This window comes from Aotus nancymaae, unplaced genomic scaffold (genome assembly GCF_030222135.1).
Source record: "Aotus nancymaae isolate 86718 unplaced genomic scaffold, 86718_ANA_hifiasm-v0.15.2.pri h1tg000018l, whole genome shotgun sequence".
Classification (NCBI taxonomy): domain Eukaryota; kingdom Metazoa; phylum Chordata; class Mammalia; order Primates; family Aotidae; genus Aotus; species Aotus nancymaae.
In genome coordinates this window covers 19,562,205-19,582,382 of record NW_026988430.1, presented here as the reverse complement: position 1 = coordinate 19,582,382, position 20,178 = coordinate 19,562,205, and the positions used below count along the sequence as shown (strand labels likewise).

Here is a 20,178-nt window from a genome sequence, read left to right as displayed (position 1 = left end):
TGTTGGTGTGATGGTGGCTTGGCCTGGAGCGTGGGGATACCAGAACATCAGGACACGGCTTTCTGGGGTGCTCAGGGATCAAGAAAAGAGGCAACACTGATCGGATCTTGGGTCTGCACAGCTGTCCAGGATCTCTCTGCTGGGCAAAGGGGCAAGGCTCTGTGTCCTGAGGGTCACCCGCCAGGGACATTCTCTAGACACTGGGCATGAGGATGACTCTGCTGCTGTAAGAGGGAGCCTCTCTGCTGTCATGGCCTTGGTAAAGTTTGTGCTCTACCAAGCACCTCACGTCTGCTGCCACTTGTCATTCTAGAGACTCTGGGGCTCAGCCAAGGGCTTCAGTATAAGGGGTGACCTTGCTATTACTAGTGGCCCAGGATCCAGAGCCTGCATTTGGTGCTGGCAGCTAATCCCCAACACTACAGAAGTTGCAGACTCTGAGGCTGCATGGAATATGCAGTTATCCAACGCTGGTGCCCACAGTGGCACCGCCAAGCCTTCAGTCTCTTGTGCTAAGCAGCTTTGCTCTCATCTCTGGGTTAATTTCATCTGATGACTACCAGACTGGCATGAGATGCAAGCAAATGGATCCAGTTGGCCTGTGAGGGACCTAGGTTGGGATCGGGGTGGGGACCGCAGTGTCCTTCTGCCTTCACCAAGATGCCCCACGGTGAACCTGGACTGAATATGCTGCAGAGCCAAGAAGAGGGAAGAGATCCTTGAGCTTTGAGTGCCTCTGCCCTGGTAGGGGTCCCAAAACCCTCATCCCTATTACAGGAGGTGAGCCTGGTTGGGACAGTTAGGTATAACCAGTAATAATATCCCATGTACTTCTCGGTGTTCCTGCGGTGGGGTCTGGCCCTCTTTGCTAGATATAGTCTAGGAGGCTACACTGGACTCCTCAGCAAGGTAGTTTTTCTGGATTAGGCTAGAGGCCAAGACCTTAACCTTGTTCTCCACGACCATTCAGATGAGGAACTCAAGCGGGAGCAAGAGCTGACAGCGCAGCTGCTTCCTACAGCGGAGACAGGTGCTCCCTGGCCTCAGGAGGGGAGGTCCATGAGGCCACAAAGGCAGGCAGGGATCACCAGGTCCTAGTTTGCGGTAGGACAGGGCCTGGGCCACAGCGCTGTTCCCATCACTCAAACCAAATGTAAAAGCTGTCCTCTACCTTCCAGATCTGGAACCAAAACAAAGCTCCTGTGAGCCACCCTGGCCAGCCACACTGCAGGCGTCCAAACTAGAGCAGCTGTCAGGAAGGGGTGGGATTGGGCTGCAGATGGACACCCCACCGCGAGCATGCTCAGAAGCCCCCTGCTGCAGACACTCCCAGGCTCCCCTGCCAGTCAATAAGAAGGCCATGCCAGGCTGGGTGGACTGCAGCTTCAGGTTCTTGGCTGTGAATCTCCAGGGGCCTGACATCCACCTCTGGCCAGACAAGAAGGTGATGATACCCTTGTGGTCCCATTGCCACGCTATCTCCCTCCTCTTCCTCAGTGGGCCTTAGGGTTCTAGGGCAGACCCTGGGCCGCAACGAATGCTCTGACACCTGGTCATGCTTATGTCTAGAGGCAACTAAGGGCAGCAACCCTCAGCCTCCCCAAGAGGGGATGCCATGCAGTGGAGAGCCAAAGTGCCTGGGTTCAAGTCTCAGTTCCCTACTTCCCCATGACACAACGCTGTGTACACCACATCACCTCTCCATGCCTCAGTTGCCTTGTCTGTAAATTAGGAATAATAATAATAGTGCCGACCTCATAGGTTGTTATGAAAATTAATTAAGTTTAAGAGTGCTCAGGCCAGACGAGGTGGCTTACATAATCCCAGCACTTTGGGAGGCTGAAGCGGGCAGACCATCTGAGGTCAGGAGTTCAAGACCAGCCTGGCCAACATGGCAAAACCCTGTCTCTATTTCAAAATACAAAAATTAGCTGGGCGTGGTGGCGGGTGACTGCAATCCCAGCTACTCAGGAGGCTGAGGCAGGGAGAATCGCTTGAACCCGGGAGGCGGAGGTTGCAGTGAGCCAAGATCATGCCACTGCACTCCAGCCTGGGCGACAGAGTGAAACTCCATCTCAAAAAAAAACAGTGCTCAAAATTGTGTCTGGCACATCATGAACAATCAATAAATGTTAGCCATGATTATTTCTATTACCCCATGAGGAGACACAGATGCCCACTGGCAGCAGGTTCGAGATCATCTCCTGGGAGGCCTGTTTGATGGATGTGAGCAAATGAACAGGACTTTGGTATAGATGCAAGACGCAGGGCAGAGAGAGCTGCTGTCACAGGTGGCCAGGCAGCCACGTGAGCAGCTTCCCTGCCCCATCCACAGGCAGGACAGAGTGGGGTTTGGGCAATGATCATTAACACTGTTATTGTTGGCCGGATGCAGTGGCTCACACCTGTAATCCCAGCACTTTGGGAGGCCGAGGAGGGCGGATCATGAGGTCAAGAGATTGAGACCATCCTGGCCAACATGGTGAAGCCCCATCTCTACTAAAAATACAAAAATTAGCTGGACATGGTGCAAGCGCCTATAGTCCTAGCTACTCAGGAGGCTGAGGCAGGAGAATTACTTGAACCCAGGAAGCTGAGGTTGCAATGAACTGAGATTGTGTCACTGCACTCCAGCCTGGGCAACAGAGTGAGAATCCGCCTCAAAAAAATAAAATTATTATTCTTACTATCATTATTGTAACTGTTTTGAATGTGTATAGTAACTTTTTTTTTTTCAAGATGGAGTCTTGCTCTGTCACCCAGGCTGGAGTGCAATGGTGCAATCTTGGCTCACTATAACCTCCGCCTCCCTTGTTCAAGCAATTCTCCTGCCTCAGCCTCCCAAGTAGCTGGGATTACAGGCACGTCCCACCACACCCAGCTAATTTTTGTATTTTTAGTAGAGATGGGGTTTCATTTACCATGTTAGCCAGGCTGGGTCTCGAACTCCTGACCTCAGGACATCTGCCCATCTCAACCTCCCAAAGTGCTGGGACTAGAGGTATGGGCCACCACACCTAGCTAATTTTTGTATTTTTAGTAGAGACGGGGCTTCACCTTGTTGGCCAGGCTGGTTACAAACTCCTGACTCAGGCGATCTGCCCACCTTGGCCTCCCAAAACATTGGGATTACAGGTGTGAGCCACCGTGCCTGGCCTGTATAGCAACTTTTTAATGGCAGTTTTCAAAACAGTTCCTCCTTCAGAAGAAGACTTAGGAAAATTCCCTATTTTCCTCATGAAATCACAGGTTTCTGCGGGCACTTTCGCCTCTCCGCTCTGCAGTCTCTTCCCTCTGGTCACATATTCCCCTGTTTTCACTTGGCCCGAGTTCTCTGTGGGTTGAGGCATAGAGCATGTGCACTTAGCTCAGAGCTGAGTACTTTCTATCCTGGTGTGGCATGTTCACCTTTGCACCACAGATAAATTTGTGTGTTCTAAAATAACAATAACTTTTTTTAGATATTTGCGAGCCACTGGTCACGGTTCCTGTCCAAAGTCTGGCTGCCATCAAAGGTGGCCTCTGATGAACTTGCCTGTGTGCTGGGAACAGGAAGGTAAACTTTCCAGGACCCGCACACTGCTGGGAACATCAGAGGCATGCAGTAAAGGTCTAGATTTGGAACGATTTGGACGTCATCACTCCTGGGTTTACTTGGCTTAAACTCCCTGTGAATTGAGGCACAGAGCATATGAGCTTAGCTCAGAGGTGAGTCACAGGTTTGCTGTGACCTGGCCTGATGGACCCACATGGGCAAGAGGAAGGTCATACAGTAATATCGAACAGGCACGTGGGGACCAGCTTATCTTTAATTGCTTTAACCCACTCACTCTTCCTCCCTGTGCCAGAGCTGTGCCGGGAGCTGTGCCCGGTATCATAGTGGCTCTGGAGGAATTCTAAGTCACTGGAACCGGAATGCAGATACTGAAGGATAGGGCTGTGATATGACCAGGGACGGCTCAGAGATGGAATGGGGGTGGGGGGGTGGGGGGGAAATTCAGGGAAGCAGCATTTGCACTGGCCTTGAAGGCTGAGGAAGTGGGAAGGTAGAGAATGGCATTCCAGGAAGAGGGGATCATGTGTGCAGAAGCTCAGAGAGCAGCCCAGGGTTGAAGGAACAGGAGGGCAGACTAGCGAGACACGGGGCTGGAGAAAGGTCAGGGCCAGATGAAGCACTGTGTAAACCCGCCTGTGGAGTCTGAAGGCTTTTTTGCAGCCTTGAGGCATCATTAGGCATCATTTATCATCAGGCTGTGAGCAGCTCAAACTTACTTGAATCTCAGGTAAATACACTGGAGCCACAGCCAGGAGAGCAGGAGCATTATCAACATGTTGGGAAAGGCAAATGCAAACCAGGAGGCAAAGTTCACCAGGTCCTTGCTGTCAGGAAATAATCTGCAAAGGAGACACCGGTCCCCACCTCAGATGCTGAGCTGCGGGGAGTGGTCTGGGCCCTGTGCTGGGGGGCAGACCAGCAGCTGGGCCCTGAGAGGTGGGCCTGAGTGGAGGTCACATCCTCCTGAGGTCTAGGCACCAAGTCCATTGCTAAGCATTATCCCCTAACTGAGTGGGGACCTCAGAACATGGCCACAGCACAAGACAAGGCCAAGAAATGACCCACTGACCCTTCTATGTGTCCAGGCCTTGCTAAGAGTCTCACGAACGCTACGGTTCATCCCTCCAGAGAAATACACCTTTGTATACATATGCATGTAATTTGGCTGATAGCTTTGGGGATCCGAAGAGAGACCTCAGCAATTTCACCCTGTAGGTTTCTGCAAAGGATGCCCTCCCCAACCCTTGGCAAAGCAAACCTCAAAAGCTTCCCAGAGTGGAGGCTGGAGGAGGGTCGCTTCTGCGGCAGGCTCTGCTTCCCATTCCCCAGGCTCTGCTAGCCCCAGGGGCTGTCTCCTTTAGCTCAAGAATGTCAAAGCAGGCCAGGTGCAGTGGCTCACGCCTGAAATCCCAGCACTTTGGGAGGCCGAGGCAGGCGGATCACAAGCTCAGGAGAGTTCAAGACCAGCCTGGCCAATACGGTGAAACCTCGATTCTACTAAAAACACACACACACATACATACACACACACAAATTAGCCTAGCGTAGTGGTGCATGCCTATAATCTCAGCTACTTGGGAAGCTAAGGCAGGAGAATTGCTTGAACCGGGGAGGTGGAGGTTGCAGGGAGCTGACATCGCACAACTGCATGCCAGCCTGGGCGACAAAGCAAGACTCTTTCTCAAAAAAAAAAAAGAGTGTCAAAGCAGACACAGAGCTTTCCCCACCCAGCCTAGACAGGCTGCTCTTTCCAGAGAAAGTTACCAAAGAACTGTAAGGATATCATTACAGAAAACACTCCTGACATTAAAACCAACGGGTTGTTGAACCTCAAGTTTCTGCCCAGCCAGGCTCCAGGCCTGTCCTTTCCACCTCCCAGCTCCTGTGCCCACTGCCCTCCCCACCCCTGTCCAGGCTCCTGTCTGCACTGGATGGCACCACCTTATTTTCATTCCTGCCCACTGCAATTAGCACATACCTCAATTAATGCATTTATTTACCAGACGTGCCTGGAACCCCCCGGCATCTTGCCACCCTCAACAGACCATGAATACCCTGTGGCAGGGTCCAGCTCTCTCTCCCTCTTGTGATCCCAGTCCCACTCGGCAGAAGGCCAGGCACAGACATGAGGTCCTCATGGCCTGTGTCCTTTTGTGGCCAAGGCTGGAAAATTCCAAACCATCTCATGGTTCAGCTGATACCTCACAAGGGGACCTGTCACCTAAAAGGCAATTTGTGGGACTATAAGGAAGCAGTGAGGCCTTGAATGACGCAACCCCAGCCCTTCACAGCATCTGTAGGCCTCGGATATCATGGGACCATCAGCATTAACAACCACAGGGAGTGATGCAAGGGAGTGGTGGGGAGTCTTTTAGAGGTGCCTATTTTCTACAAGTTTCAACCAAGGACCCAGCGTCCAGGAACACATTGTCATCTACCATGACTTTAGCTCAGAGTTCAATCCAGTCACTCTCTGAGCCAGAATCCCTGAGCCCAGGAGAGATGGTGGGACTTGCATCAGAGCAGAAAGTGGACTTGGGTGTTAGCTCCTTGGCATTAGCTCCCTATGGGCTTCTGTGTGGGCACAGGGGTGCCAGGGCACAGAGGCTGGAAGGGGCCACATCTTTCCACCCCTGCCAGGCTCTCCCAGGCCAGATCTGGCTGCCTCGAGCTCCAGGACCCTGCGGAGGAGGAGAGAGAGGTGGGCAGGTCCCTCCAGCCCTGGTACCCACTTTGTTGTCCCCAGAAGATGTGACCAAGGACTCACTCGTTCATCTGGCCCAGGAGCACCACGTTGGGTCCTGTCCCAGTCAGGGTGGCAGTACCCCCAATGCTGGCCGCGTAGCAAACACATAGGGTCATGGCCTTGCACATCCTCTTTCGCTCTCGGTCCTCCTGCTGCCCCAGAGGAGGGCCTTCAAAAATCACTTGGTTCCCTGTGGCGGGCACAGCGCTGTTAGCTAAGCCGCTGATGGGGGCTGCCCACCCAGCCCCAGCTCCTGACTCTGCTGCTGACCTGAGGATTGGGACATCCCAGCCCTGTTGATTTAGCTGCCCCACTGGGTTCCATAAGAGTTGTCAGCAGGGATGTGCCCGATTCCTCTCTGTAGCCCCAGGACCTTGCCCTGGGTCTGGCAATCAGGCCATCAGCCACAGACCCTGTGTCTACTGCACCAGGCCGGGGATGGTAAGGGAACATGGCAGATGGCAAGGCAGATGCTAACTTGCCCTCCCTGAGCTTGGCACCTAGCAGGGAAGCAAGCATGGGATGCCAAGCCCAAGATCCATGGGAGCAGAGAGTGGAAGGATTTGAGCCACTAAAGAAGGTCAGAGAAGGGCTCCTTGAGGATGAGCACGCGCAGCAAGGAGTGAGGGGCACCCAGTAAATGCTCAAAAGATGCCCAAATGAATAATCGAGTGGACACATTGACTTCAAAGCTCTATTAAAGGATCCAACTTTTATGCAAGAATCCCATTCCTAAAACTGATGACAACAGCATTTTCTAATTGTTTTCTCTATGCGTATTTAAAGGAGGGCTTCAGGAAGCAGACAGGGAGAAGGAGGTGGCCAAAGGTTTGCCAACAGAGGGAGGGGAAGGCTGCTGTTGCAGCCTGGCAGTGCCGCCAGGGGCTCACCTGGCAGCTCGTTGGCCTTGCCCTTGTCCGCCAGCTCCAGGGCCCCCAGGCCGGCCTCAGTGGCTGCGCTTGTGGCTTCCATCTGCTGCAGCATGGCCTCCACAATGGGCACCATCATGGCTGTGGCGGCCGTGTTGCTGATCCACATGGACAGGAAGGCTGTGACACCCATAAAGCCCAGCATCAGCCTGCAGAGGAGGGGCAGGGAGGAAAGCCAGAGAATCCCCACCCCACCCCCCAACACTTCCCAGGGAGCAACCATGGACGGGGTCCACCCCTGCGGGGTTGCACAAGTGTTGAGGCCAGTTCAAGACTGGCTATTTGAATAGGGATGACAGTTTCAGGGCCTTCCCTCCCTCCCTTCTTCTCTCCTTTGCCTCCTTCCTTCCTCTCTCCCTCCTGCTTCTCCCACATACATTACTGATGTCTACTGTGTTTGCTGCTGGGGTTACCAAGAGGCCTCAGATCCAGTCGTAGTTCTAAGGAGCACCCCTGCCCCACCATCTAGCAGGGGAAGCCCAGGCATCCAGCTGGTGCCAACTCAATATGGAGATTGCCCTAGGATGTGCTGGAATACTCTACGTGCAGGCAGCCCCAGCTTCCCACTTCTGGCTAGGAAATCCCCACCCACCCCAAACCCTGCCGCATCTCTCAGAAGTTCAGAAGGGTTAAGCAGAGTAGGTGTAGGGTGAGCTGGGGAAGGAGCTTGGGTGAAGTGTGACTCTTCTCCCAGCTGGAACTCCACCCCCGCCATCTCCCTCGCACATACACTTTGACCCCTCCATGCTGCAGTGGATCTGATCACACAAACAGTATTCAGAAAATAGGCTCCCTTTGCTTATAACCCCTGCTCCCTTCTCTGCCATCTATCAGGAAGACTCCTTGTGGTCCCTCAGAGCCTGCCCAATGTCCCTCCTCTGGGACCACCCTCTCAGTGTGCACCAGGTGGGGCTGGCCTCACCCTTTTCAATCCTCCCCACTACTCTCATCATCATTGTGCTGGGTTCAAAGCACGTGTTTCAATGTCTGCTCTCTCCTTAGGCTGTGAGCAGGGCAAGTCCTGACTCTGCTCTGTGGCTACACACACCCTAGCTGTACAAGGCTAGGGACAGAAGGAGCTCGCCTGGCTGGGCACGGTGGCTCATGCCTGTAATCCCAGCACTTTGGGAGGCCTAGGCAGGCGGATCACGAGGTCAGGAGATCGAGACCATCCTGGCTAACATGGTGAAACCCTGTCTCTACTAAAAAAAATACAAAAAAATACAGGTGCCTAGCCAGATATGGTGGCAGGCACCTGTAATCCCAGGTATTTGGGAGGCTGAAGCAGGAGAATTGCTTGAAACCGGGAGGCAGAGGTTGCAGTGAGCCGAGATCGCACCATTGCACTCCAGCCTGGGCAATAGCGCAAGACTCCGTCTCAAAAATTAAAAAAAGCTTGCCTGTTCTCAGTCTGCATGTCCTGCAGCAGTCAGGCTCCTCCTCAGTGTTCCTAGTTCACCCGGGTGTAGGAACCTGAAGAAGGGACCTAGGAGCTGTTCTCCACCAGGACCCAAGCTGGTGTCCACACAGGTAGACATTATGGACCCATAAAAGCAAAGCCTGGAACCCAGGCTAGGAGGAGGGTGAGAGTTTGCATGAATGGAGGTATCTTAGAAGGACCAAGGCTGCTACATGATGTTTCAAGGCACCAAGGTGACCCCCAGGACAGGCAGTGCCTTGGACTAACTGGAGACCCTGCTCAGAGGAGCCCAGTGGCAGGAAGGAGAGAGAATCGTGGATGAACTTGGGTTTGGAAGGGGAAGCTTTCCAGCATGCTGCAGAATGAAACCCATTGGAGTGGCCTCCCAAGCTGGCCACTCAAGGGGGCCAAGAACAAGAATTCTGAGAGCTCTGAGGTCCACTTTCTTGGGGTCTCTCATTTCTGGAAAATACAATGGCTTTTGATTTGATGCTAAACCAATCACTAGAAGGAATCAATGCCAGGATGGGTAACAGAGATCAGAGAGCCACAAAGTCGCCCGCTCAGGGGATTCTGAGGTACAAAGGGAGCCCCAGGCATGGGTCACCTACAGGGCGGCCCAGAGTCTGTGTATGCTCAGGGCCCGGCACAACCCCCGACACACGGGCGACTCAGGAGGAATTTACTGTGAACTGACCAGCAGCTGACTCTCGAGGGCTGAGCCCAGGATGTGCCATCATTGAGGGGACACATTGCCTCAAAAGGAAGATGTGCCCTGAGTTTCTGATTAGAGAGGACACAGGCCTTATCAGATAAGCTGGGTCCAATCCCCACATAACCATGAGCAAATCACTTTATCCCTCTCTGCCTGGAATGCCTCATCTACAGAATGCGGGCGGTAAGAAGAATACTCAGCTCTCAGAGTTGTGGTGAGAATTAAATGAGGCAATGAATAAGCTCCTGGTATCATGCCTGGGGCTGTGTAGACACTCAACACACCCATTATGATTGTGATTGATTATATCGACTCCATGGCTTATCTGGAAATGGCCAGCTAGATTGGCAGGGGAGATCTTGGAAATGGAGAGAGAAGCTGGGATATGGAGCGATGTCGGGGAAGATAAGAAGCTTCTTTGCAGGGGGAATAGATGCCCCAGCTTAGAGAGAGGACCTTCCCGCTTCCCCATGAGCTGGGTAGTTGAGCCACTTCTGGTCTGCTTCCCATCCCCCATCAGGCACAGCTTGATCCAGCCTCTATTTGATTTGTTCCCTGTGGAACCCTGGAGCTAGCTGCCTCCCTCTGGAAGCCTTTCAAGCCTGCAAGGACTCTTGCTGACCCACCTCCTCTGGATTCAGAGGACCCTTACCTACTGCTGCTCACCATGGGCCACCACCACAGGTGCATCTGGTCTCTCCAGCTAAAGCTGTAACTCACCCCACCCAGCCAAGCCCACGTAATCCCATGGCCAGTCCTCACCAGTGGGTGGTCTGGTCCGTATCACCCTCTACCCCCTTCCAGCTCTGGGGCCCACGCAGAGCCACATGTCGAGAGAGAGAAAGCGTAATTACTGTGCAGGCTTGGCCCCCACCCAGAGGAGCGTACGCAGGGCGATCCTCTTGTGCAGGTTCCAGCGCTCCACGGCCACGGCCACGATGAGGCCACCCAGGAATAGCATGTTGGTGTCCTTCATGTACTGGACACACACCTAGAGCGTGGCACGGAGGCCCCATCAGGGCTGCCCCTTGCCACACCCTTGAGCCACCCAAGTCCCCGGATGCTGACTTTAGGGACAGCTTGGAGTGGGGATGCAGGCTCCAGGGGTGTCTCCCTGCCAGGGGGATCCACAAATGGAGCTTCTCCAGTCACCCCCAGGCCTGCATGGCTCAGAGCGGGCACTAGAGAAAGAGGCAAGGGGAGAACCGGGAAGTCACCAGGATCCCCTGGGTCTGCTCACCTGCTTGGAGTCCAGAATCTGGAAGAGTGGGAAAAGCAAGACAGGGATGAGAGAGGTGACAGCCAGAGGGATGACTTCTGTGCACCAGTAAATGGCCATGAGGATGATGACGTAGGCACACCTGACAAACTGAAGAGACGGGCCTGAGGCCTCGGCGTGTGGCCGCCTCGCTCTCCCCACCCCCAGAATACCCTGGACAGCGGCTGGCATGGATCGCCAAAACACAGAGGTGTCCTCAGAGGGAATCCCCTCAAAGTCATCCTGTTCCCCGGCCCTGGTCAGCACAGCTTTCCGGGGTCAGGACAGGGAGGCAGGCGTAGGATCCATCCTCAAAGGACTCCTGCCCTGTTCCCATCCCTCCTTCCCGCCTCCCTACTTCCCAGCTGTGTGGTTCCAGGGTTCTTTCATCTTCTCAAACCTTGGATTAGCTGCCTCTCAAAAGAAAAGATCAAGAATAGGACACGGAAGAAAAGGAAAATGAAGGGAAAAGGAGGAGAAGAAGGAGGAAGGCATAGAAGAAAGAGAAGAAGGGGGAAGAAGGGGAAGGAGAAGGAAGAAAAGAAAGGAGGAAGAGGAGAAGGAAAAGGAGAATAGAATACTTTTTTTGAGACAGAGTATCGCTCTTGACACCCAGGCTGGAATACAATGGCACGATCTTGGCTCACTGCAACCTCCGCCTCCCAGGTTCAAGCGATTCTTCTGCCTCAGCCTCCCAAGCAGCTGGGATTACAGGCACCCACCACCATGCACGGCTAATTTTTTTTCTTTTTTTTTTTTGTATTTGTAGTAAAGATGGGGTTTTACCATGTTGGCCAGGCTGGTCTCAAACTCCTAATCTCAGGTGATCCGCCCACCTTGGCCTCCCAAAGTGCTGGGATTACAGGCATGAGCCACCATGCCTAGCCTAAAATACCATTTTTAATGACATGCTGTAAGAATTAGACAAAATCATTTTACAAAATAAGTGAAATTCTCTCCGTTTTGAAAGCTAAGTGCAATTTTTCTCCACGTTTGCCTTCAATTCTACTTCCTTTTCTCAACGTTCTACTGTGGTCATTTATTCATTTGGCTAGTAACGTTCATGCTGATCATTTTCAAAACTGCGAATACTCCGTAAGTTTGGCAGATCATTTCACTTCCCCTCTGCCTTCCTGCATCTGAGTAAATGTGATTTCTTTTCGGCCCTCGAAAGAATGCTGTGATCACTCTACTTTCTTTGGCTCACCTGTTTTTAAATCGGTCTTTCCCTTTATAGGAGAGGCTCCTGGAAGCACTTCCTCGAATTCCTAATACCTATTCCTAATTTCTTTCTCAAAGGGCTGCTCTGACTTTCTCTGCTCCAGGAATATACCTGTAAACCAGTTCCTCCAGAAAATTGCCAGCACTGGGAGTTTTCAAGGTTTGCTTGGGGTCTTCTTCTTTTCTTTTCTCTTTTTTTTTTGGGTGGGGGGCATGGAGTCTTGCTCAGTAGCCCAGGCTGGAGTGCAGTGGCGTGATCTCGGCTCACTGCAACCTCCGCCTCCTGGGTTCAAGTGGTTCTCCTGCGTCAGCCTCCCAGTAGCTGGGATTACAGTTGCCCACCACCACACCTGGCTATTTTAAAAAAAATTTTTAATAGGGACAGGGTTTCACCATGTTGGCCAGGCTGGTCTCGAACCCCTGACCTCAAATGATTCACCTGCCTCATCCTCCCAAAGTGCTAAGATTATAGGCCTGAGCCACCAGGAGGGCCTTGGGGTCGTTTTCATTACAATTGAGAAGATGGTGCTTGGTGTTCCCACTGGCACCTCTCTAATGACAAAGGCCTCAAGCTATGCTATTCATATTCACATTTTTCTGAATGTTCCATTCACCACCTTTAGCCACTTAGCACTGGGATTTGGCTTTGGGGTGAGACTGGGCTGGGTTTTCAAACAAGCACTTGCTGGCCTGGCCCCTCTCTCATCCTAGGACTTTGCATCAATACTTTAACCTCTTTGGTTTGAGGACCTATCACAATTTCAAAGACATGAAACCAACCTAAGTACCCATCAACCAAGGAGTGAATAAAGAAAACGTGGTAGACATACACCATGGAATACTATTCAGCTATAAGAAAGAATGAAATGATGTCTTTTGCAGTAACTTGGATGCAAGTGGAGGCCGTTGTTCTAAGAGAAGTAACTCAGGAATGGAAAGCCAAATACTGCACGTTCTCACTCATAAGTGGGAGCTAAGCTATGGGTACCCAAAGGTATACAGTGTGGTATAAAGGACACTGGAGATGAGAAGCAGGGAGGTTGGGAGGGGAGTGAGGGATAAAAAACCACACATTGGGCACCACATATACTACTCAGGTGACGGGTGCTCTAAAATCTCAGACTTTGCCACTATACGGTTCATCCCTGTAACCAAAAACCATGTATACCCCTAAAGCTATTGAAATAAAAATGATAATAATTACATAATAAAAATAGCCACTTCCCTAGGTTGTTTTATGTTTCATCAGCATTTGTATTATCATCCTAATTTAATTACCCAGGCTGTACCCTCTCCCTCATTCCAGCCCCCTCCAATTAAATCAGTCACCAAGACCTATGGCGCTGACCTCTTATTTTGGGCCTCTTTCCCACCCCCTCCTTTCTCCCCACGGCCACTGCCTTTGCTCAGGCTCCATCTCCTCCTCTCTCCATATCTCACAGCAATTCTTCTCTCATTTGTTCTTCCTATCTGCATCAACCCACACCGTCCTCCCTCTTTCTCTGTGGCAAATCTGATCACAGCACCGTGTTATAGTGAACCCCAGGTTTCTCTTCAAATAATCAGTGTGTCAGTACGTCCAGCTCTCTTATTATTTAAATCTCTATTTTAAAGTTTAACTTCCTTGTAATTCCAGTAAACAACCTTCTACACCGGTTCATCAGTAGTTCACATCTGCTCCCCTTACCCCCTTACACCCCCTCCTCCATCCTGACTCGTCCTGGTCACCTAATCACCCCTGCTACCTGCTCTGACACGCCCATAACCATCCTTCCCACAAAAACATCCACCCTGCCACTCCAGCTTGGACCCCTGCTCTTTTTAAAATAGCCAATCAGGATTAGTCTATTTTGTGCGGTCTAACCGTAGCCAATAGGGGACGACACAGCAGTAGGGATGACCCCCGTCAGGCATAAGTACTGCTTCCCCGCTTGTCCAAGCGTGCGGTGGCCATCATTGCTCTATCATGTGTCCTGCACCCTTCTATAGAAGTAAACTGCCTTGCTGAGAGGACATATCTTCGAGTGTTATTTCTTTTGCGTCATTGAAATTTTACTTATTAACAACCCCTTTGTTTAAAAGACTCCTGTTGCCTTCAGGACAAATTCCAAGTGCTTCAGCAGGACTTAAAAGATCCTCCTCGAGGGACCAGGCTCTATGGATCCCCTCAGCCTCATGTCATCACCCACTCACACCGTGGGTTCCAGCCACCCCAAAGCACTTTCAGTAACTGAGGCAGTGAGGTGGGTGCTCTCCCTCTCACAGCCTCCTCCTCTTACCCAGGCCCTGGGCCTCAGGTGAAGACTCAGGGTTCAGCTCCAAGTTCCTTCTTAGATGTCTCCCTGTGTCCCCTCCACAGCCTGGTTTGTGCCCTTCCTCTGAATACCACCCCCACCTCAGACATTAGCATATGGGATTGTCCCTGTTCCCTCAACTGTCCTTCTACCACCACAAGCAGTGTGTGACTCAAAAGCACAAACAGTACAGTGAGTCCTCCCTTCACATCATCGACTGGTTCTCGGAAGCTGCAGCGTGTAAGCGGAACAACAGAAACCCACACTCCCATAGGGCAATTGCCAGAAACAACAGTCTACAGCGTATTCCTGCTCACAAAAACATCACAGAGCTTCTATATAAAGACCAAAACACTTCCAATATTAAACACCGAAATAAATGCGAGCTATACAGATATTTAAGAAACATGAATAAAAACAGGTGAGATAATTATTTACACACTTACAACAGGTTAGGGCCTTGTGTGACCAGAGCCTGTCCCAGCAGCTCAGGGTACAGGTGGGAACCAGCACTGGACAAGATGCCATTCCATTGCAGAGTGCACACTCACATGCACACCCACACTCACTCAGGTCGGGAACGAACACACACTCCAATTCACCTAACACGCACGTTTGAGATGTAGAAGGAAACCACAGTACCTGGAGAAAACCCTTGCGGACGTGAGATAGTGTGCAAATTCCACGGACAGTGACCCCAGCAGGTAATCATTTTCTTTTCTTTCTCTCTCGATTTATTTATTTATTTATTTTTAAGACAATGTCTCGCTCTGTTGCCGAGGCGGGAGTGCAGTGGCACGATCATAGCTCACTGCAGCCTCCATCTCCTGGGCTCAAAAGATCCTTCCTTTCCCCCCTGATCAACGTGATAATGAAATGATATTGAATGAAATGACACTATTCAAGAACCTGCTGTATTTCTAGATTCACTCTGTCCTCTGCATCTAAAACAGGCCTAACACTTAGGATACCTTTGCAAATGCTTATTAAAGGAATCACCGGCACTCATCCGAGTCTAGCTATGAAAACGCTGCTGAAGAACAGATGCACCTGGACACAATCACTGCTTGTCATCACCCAGAAGAGCATGTATTTGCACAACACATTGCAGGAAGACTTAGAAATTCTTTGTCTGGGTTGTGTTATCAGCCACAGAAAAAATAAATCTTTCTTCAGCATCCCATGAGCAACCCAGGGCACCTCCCTATTGGCAAGGCAGAGTTTCTCAGCCAGGCACACTTACATTTTGGGTTAAATGATTCTTTGTTGTGGGGGCTGTGCACTGCAGGATGTTGAGAGCATTGCTGGCCTCCACCTGAGATGCCAATAGAACCATCTCCAGTTGGGACAGCAAAAAATGTCTCTGTACTTTGCCAAAGCTCCCCTCTTGTGGGGCAGGGTAGGAGAAAGGATCAATGCTGGTTCACAGCCACTTAACTAAAGACAGAACAGAAGCATGACTGGAAGCCCAGGCTTTGACACCAGACAGATGTGATTGGCATCCGCTGTCAGCTACTGTCTGGCCCTTGGCAGTCACTAACTTCTCTGGGCCTTGGTGTCAGGGGTGTGCCCCTGGGCAGGCCATGAGAATGATCCCCTCCAGGAGCAGATAATGAGAGGGTGCATTGGAGAGAATTTTAAAACAATAATAATAGGTAAAAATCAGTTTGTTTCTTACTATTATCATGAGACAGCAATTCTAAACAATGTCACTCAAAGATTGCTCCTCCTGCTCCCAACCCTGGTCTCTCTCCTCTCTTGTTTCATGTCTTCATCTTCAAATTGGGGATTTAGGAGTGCTCATTTTTCACATGTGGCACACAACGTCCTTGGTAGCTTTTGATTCTCTAAATTTAGAAGCAGTAGGTGGCACATGTCACCAATGTACACTGTGCATTCCTGGAGGTGTCAAACACACCCACTAGGAAAGAGGATGAGACACAAAGTTACCTGCCCCCTCATCTCCACCCCACTATTTGGAAGCCCAGGAGGTGCCTCATCCCTGAAGTCAACAGGCTTGACCCTTCCTAGTCTAGAATGGCCCCCACAGTGTCAGGGGAGAGGGTAGGATAGGAAGGGGATGTTAGAAAAGTCTGACATTAACAAGTCAGGGTGTCCTGGCACACCACTTAATGAAAAAGTGCAGGCAAAACCTACTCTGTACGTGTGTGTGTGTGTGTGTGTGTGTGTGTGTGTGTGTGTTTGGGAAGAGAGAGAAGAGACTGATTGGTTTCTGGAAAGATGTTCATCAAATTATGAATAACTTATGGGATTTGAGGGTATTTTTATTTTTACTTTATACCTTACAGATTTGTAAAATGAATCCTTTTACATTTTAATAAAATAAATGATACAAGAAATTTATCATTTATTTTATTAAATGTTTTTTTTTTTTGAGATGGAGTCTTGCTCTGTTGCCCAGGCTGCAGTGCAGTGGCGCAGTCTCGGCTCACTGCAACCTCCAACTCTCCGGTTCAAGCGATTCTCCGGCCTCAGCCTCCCAAGTAGCTGGGACTACAGGTGTGCACCACCACACTCAGCTAATTTTTGTATTTTTAGTAGAGATGGGGTTTCACCATGTTGGTCAGCCTGGTCTCAAACTCTTGACTTTGTGATCTGCCTGCCTCGGCCTCCCAAAGTGCTAGGATTACAGGCATGAGCCACCACGCCCTGCCTTAAATGATTTTTTTTAAACAAAAAAGGACCTAGAGAAAGGATAGAGAAAATAGAGCAGAAATGAGGCCAGGAAGGAACCAAGGTAGAGACAGGAAAACTGGAAACAGCGGGTGAGGAGAAGGGCCTGGGTGTTGGCAGAGGGTAGCGTGCCCTGGGAGTCACCTCCTGGCAAGGACTGTGCTGCTCAGGCTGCCAAGGTCCCGCCGGCTTCTCAGCAGCTTCCCAGCTGCCCTGCCCGTGCTGTGTACCCTCTGGATTTCCTTGCAGAATGGGGTGGCCATGCAGGGTGGAGGCAGGGTGACCAAAACAGAGGCACAAAGGGAAAAAACAAGAAGACAAGGTCCAAGGTCCTCAACCAACCCAATCAGAAGGAAAGCTCCTCAAGGCAGTCTTTGGAAGGACTCTCCCTGGGTTCTCCTCTTTCCCTCTCTGGTCTTCACTCACAGGACAGCTTAATCTCTCTCTCTCTTTCTCGCTCTCTCTCACATACAACAACACACACACATGGCGAGTTGGGGTTCCAGCTCAGTGTGTGTGAGTAGGGTCTCCTGGGGAAGGAAGGTCAGCCAAGCTACTACAATTATTCCAGGGAACATCACTCCCTGACAGCAGAACTAAAATCACAGCTCTCCTGCCTGACTCTTTCCTTTGGGCAATAATGGCCACAAACCTTTTGCTACAGAGGAAGTATGACTACTCACAGGTGGTGTGGCAATTCCAGAGCCTCCACAGCTGGATCTGCTGTCCTTGGTGCATCCAGGGCCTGTGCTAGGCTCACCCAAGGGCTCCTCCCAGTCTCTCTGCCCCCCATCCTAGGAACTAACGTTAATCCCTTTTGATTCCCAGAGCCTTAAAGTGTCAGAACCAAACCACCTAGTCCCATTGTACAGATGAGAATACCAAGGCCCAGAGAGCACAGGCACTTGGCTAAAGTCACAAAGATGAGAGAAGGATGGAAGTCCAGTTCTCTTGCAGGTTGGCTTTCTGACGCCCCAAAGCACCCCCTTCCTCTAGAGCTGCCCCCAGAGCATCCCCTGAAGAACTCCTCTGTTTCCCAAACCTGCCTGGGGAGGCTGGGAGTGGGGGGAGCTGGAGGTTTCCTGTCTGGGCTGAGAGTGAAAGGGCTAAAAGAAAGAACAAGGAAGGAGCAGCCAGCAGCCACAAAAGGCTTCAAAGGGCTCGGGCCTCTGCCAAATTGGCTGTGCACAGCCCAGTGGAGCCTGCCCCCACCCTGCGGCCAAGACCATTCATTCTCTCTCTCCCTCCCAGAAGCATTAGGAGACCAGGGCCTGGGAGGAAGCTTCCCTGCAACCCCAGGTCCTGCCACCCAAGGCGTGAGCTCTGGGAATGTGTCCCGCCTCCTGCCACAGCCCCAGCAGGCAGCAGGCAAAGCAGGCCAACTCCCGACCTGCCTGCAGCCTGGAGCAGGATTTTGACTCAGCTGTGGCTCTCGGGGTTGGAAGAAGTGTGGATCATAGACGGAGACACTAAGGCCCAAGGAAGGGCCAGAGAGTGGCAAAGACTGCAGGATCCACGTGGCGACGATCTTTTCCCGTAGGTCCCTCCTGATGGCAGAAGCCACCTACAGCTTGAAGTCTCCATTGGCGAAGGGAAGAGACAGAAAATATGGAGGGAAAGGCAAGCTCCCAGGCTCCCTGTTGGCATAGGTGACATTTTGGGGAAAACAGGGTTATGCACTGTGGGGAGATTCGATTCGGAGCCGGGGCTGAGTCTAAGGCTGGGATCTGTGTGGCTGAGATCTGTGCTCACTTCGAGGTTTCTGTGCTTGCCTTGACGGCTCTTGCGCCCTGGGATCCGTAAACCCCAAGGTTGATGCGCCCTGCGGTCGCCATGCCCCTCGGATTCTTTTCAGGGCACCTCCCATCTGGCACCTGGAGCTCCCGAGTGCGCGGGCCCGGGGAGAGCTGTGCCCCCCGCGGAATCCGTGCGCTCCAGCTCGGGGCTCCCGGGCTCGGCGCCCGTTAGTGGGCACCGGGCGCCCGGTGTCCGCGGGGCTGCCTGGAGATGCAACTGACCTTGGCGGGCATCAGAATGATGAGTGGCAGCAGCAGGAGCGGGGTGACGAACAAGATCACGAAGGACTTGAACTTGGCGACATAGCTCAGCGCCGAGGCCATCGCGAGGGAGGGAGACTGACGGGAGAGACGAGTGAGGGGCAGCTAGAGGCGCCGCGGGCTTAAGAAGGGGCCGCAGTCCGCGGGGATTGGGGAGGGGTCGGTGACAACTCCGCCCCCCACGGTGGGGCCTCCCCGCGGCCCTGGGGGCGGGGCCACCCCTCGGGGTCGGTGGGACGCGCCTGCCCCCAATTCTGCCACCCGGCGGCGGCGGGAGGCCTCTTTGGACTCCAACGCTTCGGGCCAGCCCTCTAGGGGCAGCCTGGGCCCTAGCACCTCGCGCTCTCCAAGCCTCTGCTGCGCTGCCGGGGCAGAAGTGCGCCCCGGGGCTGCCCAGCGGGGCGTTTCGGTCACTGGTGCTGCCAGCTTTGTCGTGAGGCTCCTTCCCGCGTCCGCACCTGCTCTTTCTGGGGCTCTGAAGGGTCCTAGATGAAAACCTCTGCAGGCCTCTGGGTCTCTCAGGTCTCTCTCCCGGATCTCCCTCTCCTCTTCACCTCCTTACTTCCGCCCCTACCATGCCTCTCCCCAAGGTGTCACCGCGCGCCCCGCGCCCTCCGCACCGCGGGCCTCGCTTCCCCGTCTCCCCTGGCTTCCTTGCCGCGCCCGCCCCACTCCAGTTGCAGGACCCCTTTTCCTCCGCACGCCCCCTTCGGCCTGGAGCTCCTGGGCGATCGCAGGGGAGGCGAGGCCACTGTCCTCCGCGGTCCGGGCGGCTCTCGCGCTCCAGTGGACACCGCGCCCCGCGGACACCAGGCGGGCAGATGCGGGCGCGCGTCTCGGAGGGACTGCACTGAGCCCTAGCAGCCGCAGCTGCCCGCCAGACCCAGGTCACTATTGCCATTTTTTTTACAGAGGAAAACGGAGGTCTAGAGAGGAAGGGACACTACTAAGGCGACTCTGAGACACTCGCCCATGTGTTCATTCAGCCCGCCAGGCAACAGACAGGTACCGAGGGCCTCTTCTCCACTAGGCCGTTTTGGGAACTGGAGAAACACGGATGCAAAGATATCCCCACCTCTGTGATTTTCTTCTTTCCTCTCCTCTGCCTGCCTTCTCATTCTGCAGCTTCCTTTCGAGAAGTCTCATCCTTGCTGGTGGCTTAACCACAGTCTGCTCCTTAGTCATTATCACCCTCTGCTTTCAACCCAGCCATGATGCCAGAGTCCCAGATTTCCTTACGTCCAACCTTCCGCAGACTGGACGTGTCTCAGTCCGGAAAACTCAACAC

At 52.5% G+C, this 20,178-nt stretch overlaps 1 protein-coding gene across 5 annotated transcripts in view; it reads right to left on the bottom strand.

The window, feature by feature from the left end:
- The window catches only part of SLC13A5 (solute carrier family 13 member 5), a 31,819-nt gene extending 12,830 nt beyond the window's left edge, over positions 1 to 18,989 (bottom strand). For 2 of the 5 annotated variants that reach the window (XM_012445554.2, XM_064378391.1), the window contains exons 1-6: positions 18,852 to 18,953; positions 10,607 to 10,735; positions 10,221 to 10,357; positions 7,193 to 7,380; positions 6,324 to 6,492; positions 4,273 to 4,395 (exon numbers count right to left, since the gene is read on the bottom strand). In XM_012445554.2, the coding sequence (XP_012300977.1) occupies positions 4,273 to 4,395; positions 6,324 to 6,492; positions 7,193 to 7,380; positions 10,221 to 10,357; positions 10,607 to 10,735; positions 18,852 to 18,953 (848 nt within the window). Of the gene's footprint in view, positions 1 to 4,272; positions 4,396 to 6,323; positions 6,493 to 7,192; positions 7,381 to 10,220; positions 10,358 to 10,606; positions 10,736 to 18,851 lie in introns of all 5 variants that reach the window. The other 3 variants (XM_012445550.2, XM_012445551.2, XM_012445552.2) reach the window with 3 other exon arrangements.
- Positions 18,990 to 20,178: the final 1,189 nt, after the last annotated feature.